At 44.8% G+C, this 12,461-nt stretch overlaps 1 protein-coding gene across 1 annotated transcript in view; it reads right to left on the bottom strand.

Moving 5' to 3' along the window:
- Positions 1–474: 474 nt before the first annotated feature.
- Positions 475–12,461, bottom strand: part of LOC115163799 (homeobox protein cut-like 1) — a gene marked incomplete in the record, with an annotated part of 92,359 nt that continues 80,372 nt past the window's right edge. The window contains 2 exon segments of the mRNA XM_029715977.1: positions 475–1,920; positions 9,012–9,288. Of these exon segments, the coding sequence (XP_029571837.1) occupies positions 1,470–1,920; positions 9,012–9,288 (728 nt within the window).

The following is a 12,461-nucleotide window of genomic DNA, read 5'->3' as shown; positions in this document are numbered from 1 at the left end:
GTGTCCAAAAATACCGATTACCGATTGTTATGAAAACTTGAAATCGGCTCTGATTAATCGGTCGACCTCTAGTATGGTGTAGGGTGTGTGGAGTAGGGTGTGTGGAGTAGGGTGTGTGGAGTAGGGTGTATGGAGTAGGGTGTATGAAGTAGGACTTTAGTATAAGCCACCTGCCTTTCTGTATGTAGACAGCAGCCTGTGTTATTGACCAAACCTGGGACTTCCAGTACAGATGATATTGACATGTCCGTGTTGTTTTGTCCAGTTTTCCTGATTTCACCTGGAAATATGTTTTGTGAAGGAAAACATTGGCAGAGACGCAATAGGTCAGAGCAGGTTGGTTAAACTGTGATGTGTACAGGACAATGACAACATATCACTACGTTAGCTACTACGCCGTTTCATCATATATCATGTTTCAACTGGGAGTTAACCAAGTTTCATTTGTTAAGTTTCAAAACAGTAACTCTTCTCTTTTTTGCTTTTGTAAAAACAATTCTCTAACTTGTACTCTCTAGAGTCAATAGACTGTGCAATCTCTTAGTGGCAACCAAATCGCTATATAAAAATCATCGCTGGAGTACACTTGGGAACAAAAAAAAGGTGGTTCCTCTTCCGTTGAGCGGAGATACCGCTGCTCAGCACCATCACATGGCTGCTAGCAGGACCACACAGGGGTCAAAGGTCATTCTTCCCTCAGTAACTATGGAAACTTGGCCTTTTTAGGTTTGATTCTTCTCTTCAGCTGAATCATCTTGATGCTCAGCCACACACACACACACACACACACACACACACACACACACACACACACACACACACACACACACACACACACACACACAGAATGAAGTAACAAGGTTAAAAAGCCACGTGAACCCTTAAAACAAAACACATCAGTGGAGAGAGAAAAAGGCAAAAGGTTTGCAACAGTCACTGGACAGTGTGGGAAAAGAGGTGGCTGGCTTCACTACGTGAGGGGAGTTCTGTGGGACAGGACACTGAGTTGACAGGGGAAAAATGGATCTCTTCTAAATGAACACATTAAAGAATTCTCCTCCTGTGAGTGCGTCCATCCATCCTTTAAAACAGCCCCAGCTCAGCCTGCCTTCCTGCCTGTCTGTCTGTGGTGCAGCCTGCCAGTAACTGGTGGAGTTGGGGGTACAGCAGGCCCTGTGGCCAGCAGGACGACTAAGTGCTTTACTCAGTAACAAAACTAAACTCAGTATTCAGAGAGCCTAGGATTCAATCCTTTTTGTCTTCTCAGAGTTCATTATATCTTCTTCTATATCTTGGTTTGGCAACCGCTTCTCTCTCTCAGGAAAGAGACTGTGTATAAAAATGGCCATTAAGCTTGGCTTTGGCTGTTGCCCTCTTCTGTCCAATAGGAGAAGACCAGGGTGAGGGTCAAAGGGCAGAGGTTGTGAGGTGAGAACAGGTGTGGGGGGGAGTGGGGGGTGGGGTGAGGTTCAGAACTCCCACTCAGACGGGTCTTCCTTGCCGGCAGCCTTCTCCAGTCTGTGGATGATATTGTTGAGGTTGGCAGCTTTCTTCTTGCGCAGGGTATTGTCCCTGGGGTTCCTAGCCGGGGTTGAGGGTTGACTGGAGGGGGCTGAGAGAGAGAGACCTGCCTCAGGGGGACCGAAGAGGCTGCTGCTGCTGGAGCCTGGCCCGGCTGAACCTGAGGTAGTGCAGTTTCTCTGGACAGGGGATACACCTGACACCCCAGCTTCAACCCTGACCTCCATGTCCTGGTCCTCAGAGGCCTCTTTGTGCTCCTCTGGCCCTGTAGGCCCTCGGTGACGGCCCTCCACCGTGCCATCGGACTCTGTCCCGTCACAGCTGTCCCCCTCCCCTGCTTTAGCTGCTGCCCCTGCAGCCTGAATCTCCTCTATGAAGAGCTCCCTGCGGATACGAGACCTGGGGAGGGACGAAGAACAAGGGGTTAAAGACTAGGTCTATGAAGAGCTCCCTGCGGATACGAGACCTGGGGAGGGACGAAGAACAGGGGGTTAAAGACTGACTCCTCAAACACAACTGAACATCATACGTCAAACAGAAGACCGTAAGTAGAAGTAGATTTGAACAAAACAGTCACCAACTCTACAGCGTGTAATATCACAGCACTAGGATTCACAGCAACAGAACAGACATGGTCTAATGAATTAGTTATAAGTCTGTTACTAGCCCACACAGGACTCATAATTTACATAATTCACTAGTGCTATCAACTTCAAAGAGTTAGAGGAACCACATGAAATTTAAGAGCACCAGAAAATAAGATTTTTTTCAATTGATTACGATGGAGTCAATATTGGGCCTAAATGAATTCTAGTTGCTTTTGAAGTACATGTTGTGTACTACAAACCAATACGTAACACCGTAAAGACATCGGTCTAGTTTATTACAAAAGATGAAATGTTGATACCTGTCATTGAAATTACAACGTCATTTGTGGAATATCAGGTTTCTAGATTTTGTAAAAAAAAAAAGCTATTTTCCTATTTTTTTTATTTAACCTTTATTTAAATAGGCAAGTCAGTTAAGAACAAATTCTTATTTACAATGACGGCCTACCCCCGGCCAAATCTGGACGACGCTGGGTCAATTGTGCGCCGCCCCTATGGGACTCGCAATCAGGGCTGGTTGTGATATGTAATGTAAATCCAAGATGGCATAGCAGTCGTACGTGTGTTTGTCTTGTCCCGTGTAAATAGTCGGATCTTCGTTTTTCTCGTATATATTTTAATCTCACTTTCCACCTACAATCTAAATATACTTTCCTGCAACCTGCCTCACCCAATTTGGTACGGATCTGCTATTTTTAAACTTCATAACTGGAACCTCCATTAGAAGCTAGCCAGCTAACTAGCTACTAGTCATTGTTAGCCACGGCAAGCGGCCTTCACCTTCAACTCGGTCAATACCTGCCAGTCTGCACAGCGCGATATCAACCCAGAGCATATCGGACTGCTTTTCTCCACCACATCACCGGATTCCTGCCGCAAGCTCTGGAACATTAGACTGGATCATCGCTAGCTAGCTAGCTGCAACCGAGTGGCTATTGCCGGCTAACGCCTCTGTCCCGAAGCAAGCACCAGTTAGCCTTGAGCTAGGCCCATCTCGCGGCTAGCCAAAGAGGTATACCAGCTAATCCGTGGGCTACAATACCTCTTTTGCCAATTGGCCTGGACCCTTTATTGCCGACACGGAGGCCCGCCGATCCATCATGACTGGTCTGCCGACTTAATTGTCCAATGTGGTTTCAACAGGCTTTTCCTTGCGATGTCGCCGAAGACCCATCTGCTAGCCCCGGCCCGCTAGCTTTCTGAACGCCGTGTCTCCCGCTCGTCTAGCAAAGTTGCGACTACCGAACGGCTCCCTGACTCACCTATTGCTGCTCATTGGACCCTATGATCACTCGGCTAGATATGCCCCTCTCTAATGTCATTATGCCTTGTCAACTGCTTTTATTTCACTGTAGAGCCCCCAGTCCCGCTCAACATGCCTTAGATAGCTCTTTTATCATACCCCCCACACATGCAGAGACCTCACCTGGCTTAACTGGTGTCTCCAGAGATGCAAGCTTTTTCATTGTCACTCAATGCCTAGGTTTACCTCCACTGTACTCACATCCTACCATACCCTTGTCTGTACATTATGCCCTGAATCTATTCTACCACGCCGAGAAATCTGCTCCTTTTATTCTCTGTTCCCAACGCACTAGACAACAAGTTCTTATAGCCGTACCCTTTTCCTACTCCTCCTCTGTTCCTCTGGTGATGTAGAGGTGAACCCAGGCCCTGCAGCCCCATTCCCCAGGCCCTGCAGCCCCAGAAGCCTCCTCCCTTTGTTTTATTCACTGCTTTAGCTCATTCCGACAACCCTGATGTCATAGCCATGTCTGAATCCTGGCTTAGGAAGGCCACCAAAAATTCTGAAATCTCCATCCCCAACTACAAAATTTTTCATCAAGATAGAACTGCCAAAGAGGGCAAAGTTGCTATCTACTGCAGAGATGCCCTGCAGAGTTCTGTCATACTATCCAGGTCTGTGCCCAAACAGTTCGAGCTTCTACTTTAAAAAAATCCACCTTTCCAGAAATAAGTCTCACCGTTGCCACTTCTTATAGACCCCCCCTCAGCCCCCAGCTGTGCCATGGACACAATATGTGAATTGATTGCCCCCCATCTATCTTCAGAGTTCGTACTGTTAGGTGACCTAAACTGGGACATGCTTAACACCCCGGCCGTCCTACAATCTAAGCTAGATGCCCTCAAGCTCACAAAAATGATCAAGGAACCTACCAGGTACAACCCTAAAACCGTAAACATGGGCACGCTCAGATTTAATCCTGACCAATTTGCCCTCTAAATACACCTCTGCTGTCTTCAACCAGGATCTCAGCGATCACTGCCTCATTGCCTGCGTCCGTAATGGGTCCGCGGTCAAACGACCACACCTCATCACTGTAAATGCTCCCTAAAACACTTCTGCGAGCAGGCCTTTCTAATCGACCTGGCCCGGGTATCCTGGAAGGATTTTGACCTCATCTCATCAGTAGAGGATGCCTGGTAGTTCTTTAAAAGTGCTTTCCTCACCATCTTAAATAAGCATGCCCCTTTCAAGAAATGTAGAACTAAGAACAGATATAGCCCGTGGTTCACTCCAGACCTGACAGCCCTTGACCAGCACAAAAACATCCTGTGCCGTACTGCATTAGCATCGAATAGCCCCCGCGATATGCAACTTTTCAGGGAAGTCAGGAACCAATATATACAGTAAGCAAAGGCTAGCTTTTTCAAACAGAAGTTTGCATCCTGTAGCACAAACTCCAAAAAGTTTTTGGACACTGTAAAGTCCATGGAGAATAAGAGCACCTCCTCCCAGCTGCCCACTGCACTGAGGCTAGGAAACACTGTCACCACCGATAAATCTACAATAATCGAGAATTTCAATAAGCATTTTTCTACGGCTGGCCATGCTTTCCACCTGGCTACCCCTACCAACAGCTCTGCACCCCCCGCAGCAACATGCCCAAGCCCTCACCGCTCCTCCTTCACCCAAACTGTTCCTTCAGTGCATTAGGAAAGTATCAGACCCCTTTACTTTTTCCACATTTTGTTACGTTATTCTAAAATGGATTAAATAAATAAAAATGTCCTCAATCTACACACTATACCCCATAATGACAAAACTATAACAGGTTTTTAGAAATGTTAGCAAATGTATTTTTTTTAAACAAAAAAAACAACATACCTTATTTACAAAAGTATTCAGACCCTTTGCTATGAGATTTGAAATTGAGCTCAGGTGCATCCTGTTTCCATTGATCACCATTGAGATGTTTCTACAACTTGAATAAACCCTCCTAGTCACAGCTGCCCATGTCCCTTAATGTTGTGGTTGTTACGGACAAGAAGCACATGGCTGAGCTCTTTAAATCACCACTTCAATACGTCAGTATTCCTATTTGACTCAGCCTCATTGCCTGTCCCAACACTTCCTTTTCTCCCCCAGCCCTTCTAATGTAACTAGCCCTGATGCTCCTCTCTTTTCTCCCTGCAGGCGGTCACTAAGTCCGAGGTGCCAAAGAGGCTCCTTAAACTTGACCTCAAAAAAAAAAAAAAAACATCTGGGTCAGATGGTTTAAATCCTTTCCTCTTACAGGTTGCTGCCCCTGTCATCGCCAAGCCTGTCTATCCTACTCCCAGTGCTTGGAAGGCAGCCACGGTGCATCCTTTATTTAAAGGGGGAGATCAAGCTGGTCCTAACTGTTATAGGCCTATTTCTATTTTGCCCTGTTTATCAAAAGTGTTGGAAAAACTTGTCAATAATCAACTGACTGACTTTCTTGTCTATAGTATTCTCTCTGGTATGCAATCAGGTTATGGTCGTGTCACTGCAACCATTGCCCTTGATTCTAAGTAATGTTGTGCTGCTGTTTTTATTAACTTTCCCAAAGCTTTTGATACGGAAGACCATTCCATTCTTGTGGACCGGCTAAGGAGTATTGGTGTGTCTGAGGGGTCTTTGGCCTGGTTTGCTAACTACCTCTCTCAAAGAATGCAATGTGTAAGGTCAGAACATCTGCTGTCTCAGCCACTGCCTGTCATCAAGGGAGTACCCAAAGGCTCGATCCTAGGCCCAACGCTCTTCTCAATTTACATCAACAACATAGCTCAGGCAGTAGGAAGCTCTCTCATCCATTTATATGCAGATTATACAGTCTTATACTCAGCAGGCCCCTCCTCGGATTTTGTGTTAAATGCTCTACAACAAAGCTTTCTTAGTGTCCAAGCTTTCTCTGCCCTTACCCTTAGTCTGAACACCTCCAAAACAAAGGTCATGTGATTTTAATACTATGTTTGTCCTGCTGCCATGTTTGTGCTATTGTTTTACGTCTCTATGTAGTGTTGTGTTGTCTCTCTTTATGTAGTGTTGTAGCGTCTCTCTTTATGTAGTGTTGTGGCGTCTCTCTTTATGTAGTGTTGTAGTCTCTCTCTTTATGTAGTGTTGTGGCGTCTCTCTTTATGTAGTGTTGTGGAGTCTCTTTTTATGTAGTGTTGTAGTCTCTCTCTTTATGTAGTGTTGTCTCTATATAGTGTTGTGGCGTCTCTTTATGTAGTGTTGTGGTGTCTCTTTATGTAGTGTTGTAGCGTCTGTCTTTTTGTAGTGTTGTCTCTATATAGTGTTGTGGCGTCTCTCTTTATGTAGTGTTGTAGCGTCTCTCTTTATGTAGTGTTGTGGCGTCTCTCTTTATGTAGTGTTGTAGCGTCTCTCTTTATGTAGTGTTGTGGCGTCTCTATGTAGTGTTGTGGAGTCTCTCTTTATGTAGTGTTGTGGAGTCTCTCTTTATGTAGTGTTGTGGCGTCTCTCTCTATGTAGTGTTGTGGAGTCTCTCTCTATGTAGTGTTGTGGAGTCTCTCTCTATGTAGTGTTGTAGCGTCTCTCTTTATGTAGTGTTGTGGCGTCTCTCTTTATGTAGTGTTGTGGAGTCTCTCTTTATGTAGTGTTGTGGAGTCTCTCTTTATGTAGTGTTGTGGTGTCTCTTTATGTAGTGTTGTAGCGTCTGTCTTTTTGTAGTGTTGTCTCTATATAGTGTTGTGGCGTCTCTCTTTATGTAGTGTTGTAGCGTCTCTCTTTATGTAGTGTTGTGGCGTCTCTATGTAGTGTTGTGGCGTCTCTCTTTATGTAGTGTTGTGGAGTCTCTCTTTATGTAGTGTTGTGGAGTCTCTCTCTATGTAGTGTTGTGGAGTCGCTCTCTATGTAGTGTTGTGGTGTCTCTCTCTATGTAGTGTTGTGGAGTCTCTCTTTATGTAGTGTTGTGGAGTCTCTTTATGTAGTGTTGTGGCGTCTCTCTTTATGTAGTGTTGTGGAGTCTCTTTATGTAGTGTTGTGGCGTCTCTCTTTATGTAGTGTTGTGGCGTCTTTCTCTATGTAGTGTTGTGGAGTCTCTCTTTATGTAGTGTTGTGGCGTCTCTCTTTATGTAGTGTTGTGGAGTCTCTCTCTATGTAGTGTTGTGGAGTCTCTCTCTATGTAGTGTTGTGGAGTCTCTCTTGATGTAGTGTTGTGGCGTCTCTCTTTATGTAGTGTTGTGGAGTCTCTCTCTATGTAGTGTTGTGGTGTCGCTCTCTATGTAGTGTTGTGGAGTCTCTCTTGATGTAGTGTTGTGGAGTCTCCCTCTATGTAGTGTTGTGGAGTCTCTATGTAGTGTTGTGGCGTCTCTCTTTATGTAGTGTTGTGGAGTCTCTCTCTATGTAGTGTTGTGGAGTCGCTCTCTATGTAGTGTTGTGGAGTCTCTCTCTATGTAGTGTTGTGGAGTCTCTCTCTATGTAGTGTTGTGGAGTCTCTCTTGATGTAGTGTTGTGGCGTCTCTCTTTATGTAGTGTTGTGGAGTCTCTCTTTATGTAGTGTTGTGGAGTCTCTCTCTATGTAGTGTTGTGGAGTCTCTCTTGATGTAGTGTTGTGGCGTCTCTCTTTATGTAGTGTTGTGGAGTCTCTCTCTATGTAGTGTTGTGGAGTCGCTCTCTATGTAGTGTTGTGGTGTCTCTCTCTATGTAGTGTTGTGGAGTCTCTCTCTATGTAGTGTTGTGGAGTCGCTCTCTATGTAGTGTTGTGGCGTCTCTCTCTATGTAGTGTTGTGGAGTCTCTCTTGATGTAGTGTTGTGGCGTCTCTCTTTATGTAGTGTTGTGGAGTCTCTCTTTATGTAGTGTTGTGGCGTCTCTCTTTATGTAGTGTTGTGGAGTCTTTATGTAGTGTTGTCTCTTGTCGTGATGTGTGTTTTGTCCTACATTTTTATTTTTAATCCCAGCCCACATCCCTGCAGGAGGCCCCTTTTGGTAGGGCGTCATTGTAAGTAAGAATGTGTTCTTAATTAACTTTCCAGATTAAAATAAAATAAAGTAAATAAAAGGTAACATGACTGAGAAAAGTGTAAACAAATGGTTAACGACGCACAAGTAGTTTTAGAACAGCCCACGACATGGTTTTATGAATGTAAAATGCAGTCCCGGCGTTCCACTTTAGGAAGATAACAATTTAGCTGCAGTAATACGGGTCAGGTCTTCAGGCCTGGTTGGGCTGCACGCAAGACGTTATTCACCGTAGTAACGCTGCAAACATGACACTATCGAATCAGCACGCGCTTTTTTCTATAAGGCACTCGGCAACAACAGTACAGCGAAGCCTGATCATTACAAACAATTATTATCTGGGAGTTTATTTTCCTAGTCACACAAAATAAAACTCCTGGTCGCACAGCTAAACATTTGAGTCATTTAGCAGATGCTCTTATCCACATCAACTTACAGTAGCTAGTGCATACATTTTCAGACTTTTTTTTGTGCTGGTCCCCCATGGGAATCGAACCCACAACCCTGGCATTGCAAGCGTCATGCTCTACCAATTGAGCCACATCGGACAATCCAAATGAGTTGTACTTTAGAGCCCTGATCCCACACCCTAAGTGTAGCCTGTGCAGTGTAGCCTGATTGCGCAGTAACTGACCTGTAGTTGTGGAACCAGTTGATAACAGTGCTGGTCTTCAGGTTAAGCTGGGAGGCCAGCTCCTCAATGGTTTTAGGGGAGGGGTAGGGTTTCTCTTGGTAAGCCCTCTTCAGAGCCTCCTTCTCCTCGGGACCCAGGACCACCCGGACCTTCTTCTGGTACAGCTGAGGCTGCTGCTGGTGCTTGGGGCTGGCACTCTGGAGGAAGTCTGGCCCTGCCAGGCCACCGTCCACAGAATGGCCGTCACTCAGCGAACTGTGGCGCCTCTTCAGGTAGGCTGGGGAGAGACAGGGAAAGGATGAGATATCGTTGTAGATAAGCACACAGTGTACTGATACCACCAACCACTAGGGGGTGGTCATGTCTAACTGTAGCAACACAAGGACTGAGTCAGCCTCTGAAAACACCACAGGCTTAATATGCAAATGACAGCATGGATTTGACATTCTCTAATCTCCTACAGTACAGTACATACTGATCCAATAAAAGAGAAGAGAACCCCAAATACAAGCCTACAAGGCCATGTACATGTGTCTGTAGCTTCAACATGATACACTGCACAGGGTCAACTCATGGTTTGTCTGCCTTTCCTCCCAGCTCTGCTATTGGCCTGGTCCACTCCCACAGCTCTATTCTGACCTCTGATCACTGACTAGGGCCAACTTCATCCTGCACTCAGTGACCTCTAACATGTGGTTCAGCCTCTCCCCTCCAGGCCTGCTGTGGGCATGCTCAGTGGTCACTAACCGCCTGCACAGAGACAGTTGGGGTAGCTAGCCTGGTCTCAGTGGCAGTAACCAGTGGCAGTAGCCTGGTCTCAGTGGCAGTAGCCTGGTCTCAGATCTGTTGGTACTTTTGCCTGCTCCATTGTCAAGCAAATCATGTTTCACATGAAAATTCCATAAGGAGTTCTCTAGAGACCAGAAACAGACTGGTATCCAGGCTATATTAAAGAGACTAGAAACAGACCGGTACCCAGGCTATATTAAAGAGACCAGAAACAGACTGGTACCCAGGCTATATTAAAGAGACCAGAAACAGACTGGTACCCAGGCTATATTAAAGAGACCAGAAACAGACTGGTACCCAGGCTATATTAAAGAGACCTGAAACAGACTGGTACCCAGGCTATATTAAAGAGACCTGAAACAGACTGGTACCCAGGCTATATTAAAGAGACCAGAAACAGACTGGTACCCAGGCTATATTAAAGAGACTAGAAACAGACTGGTACCCAGGCTATATTAAAGAGACCAGAAACAGACTGGTACCCAGACTATATTAAAGAGACCAGAAACAGACTGGTACCCAGACTAGGGGAAGCCAGGCCTGCTGGCCACATACTGCCTTCTGAAAACACCAACCACTTCGTGTATTTTAACCCTAACACTAAATAAAGACCAAAACGCTGACGTCCATGACGTTCTAGCCATCCATCTTCAGTACAGCCGAGAGAGATGTTCTTCCTACTCTGGTAGAAGTGTAAGCTAAATCGAATCAATGCAAAAAACGATGATTAAAAGTTAAGACTCAGCGAGATGATGTAGTGAACTAATAGCACTGCAGATAATTAGATGAAAGCCTTTTCTCTCATAGTATCCAGGCATGTACACGGGTGCGTTGATACAATGTGGTGTCTACGGGGCCAAAGCAGCAGAGAAGTATAGCATTAGCTACAGAAATGTACCCTTTATGTGTTTATTTCTTGCATGCAACAGCATCTCGCTGAGTCTACCTTTAAGTCTCACTAGTGTCATGATGTTGGCCTGTGGGTAAGGTTTATGACCCCCCCATAAATACCTTTCTCCCTTCCCCTCTCTCTGACCCTACTGAAGGACTCTTGAATAGCCTTTGTTAAACATAGAGTCTGGGAACATCAAACAAGTGGGGGGAAAGGAACCATATTTCGGTAATAGAACCAGTTGAAAATATGCGTTGGTACTTAATGAATATGATGTCAGTTCGGTTGTCATCTGAGACATGACTGATGACAGGACGACATAAACTGTATCTGGGAAAGTCTACACATTCTAGTTATCAGATGGAATTGTTGTGCAATTTAAATGTTTGATATTGAAACTGTTTGTTAGAAGATTAAATGTAATTTTAGCTTCCAAATGAGAGAATTGGGTTTTCATAAGGAAAGAGCCCTGCTAAATCAGTGACCCGCCCCTGTGAAGAGACATGGGTTATAAACTATGAAACACACCCTTCTCTCCCTCCACGAAAATGTAACCTCCTGTTCCGAGGACAACGGTTCCACGTTAAAAAGGACTAGTATGTCAACTACAGAACTAAGCCAACCTCAGCGTGAGCTTTGGTTGAGAATGGTATGAACTTTGAACTCCTAGCCATTGAGTTAGCAACGGCAGCTGTAAACGTGGGCTAGGAAAGGACGGACGACGTATCCAGTCTAACACACAACGAAGATACTACAACGTATCCAATTTACTACAACGTATCCAATTTAGAGACATTCTTCCGAGGACAGGAAGATCGCTGTTGGCCAACCAACACGGCCAACATCTACGACCAACCTACCGAAGCGCAGCTCAGAGTAAATATTTATTGCATTTTCCTTTTCCAAATGGGCGGTAATTTAGAATGCATAAGATACTGTATTTACGAAAGCTTAGCTTCCCCCTTTGTTCCTCAGTCTTCCCGCTCTTTCATTCAAACCCAACCCCCTTGCCTTTGTGTAACCAGCCGTCATACAGGTTCCGTCCACCAGGGATGTTTTCTGTATGACATCATTTGCATTCTGTGTATATGTAATTCTGTGTGATTAGTTAGGTATTTAGTAAATAAATAATTAAACCCAATTTTGTATTGCTGATTCAACTTGTTAGCCAGGGTTCGTGAAGATAACCAAGAATTTACAACTTTCAGATGAGACTGAAATAAGGTGACGATTAATATTGACTGCTATTGATGTAAAATATTACTAGGTCTTTCAGAGTTTATTCGGAAGATAACAGCTCTATAAACACTCTTTCGTGGTGCCCCGACTTTCTAGTTAATTAGATTTACATGATTAGCTCAATCAGGTAATATTAATTACAGAGAAATGATTTTATAGGATAGCATGTCATATCACTTAATCCGGCATAGCCAAAGACACGACACTAGAAAGAGAAAGACTAATGTGTAAACCAGGAAGCAGTGGATGAATGGAACCAGGAAGCAGTAAGGGGCTCTGAGTGGCTCAGTGCTAAAGGCGTCACTACAGACACCCTGGTTCGATTCCAGGCTGTATCACAACCGGCCGTGATTGGGAGTCCCATAGGGCGACGCACAATTGGCTCAGCATTGTCTGGGTTTGGTCGGGGTAGGCCGTCATTGTAAATTAGAATTTGTTCTTAACTGACTTGTCTAGTTAAATAAAAGGTTAAATAAAAAAAAAAAGGGGAGGAAAAATGACGTAATCGCTGACTGCTGCTGTTTATAATT

The sequence above is a fragment of the Salmo trutta genome, chromosome 26 (assembly GCF_901001165.1).
Source record: "Salmo trutta chromosome 26, fSalTru1.1, whole genome shotgun sequence".
Classification (NCBI taxonomy): Eukaryota; Metazoa; Chordata; class Actinopteri; order Salmoniformes; family Salmonidae; genus Salmo; species Salmo trutta.
The sequence above is the reverse complement of the archived record's forward strand: the minus strand, read 5'-3'. Positions and strand labels throughout refer to the sequence as shown.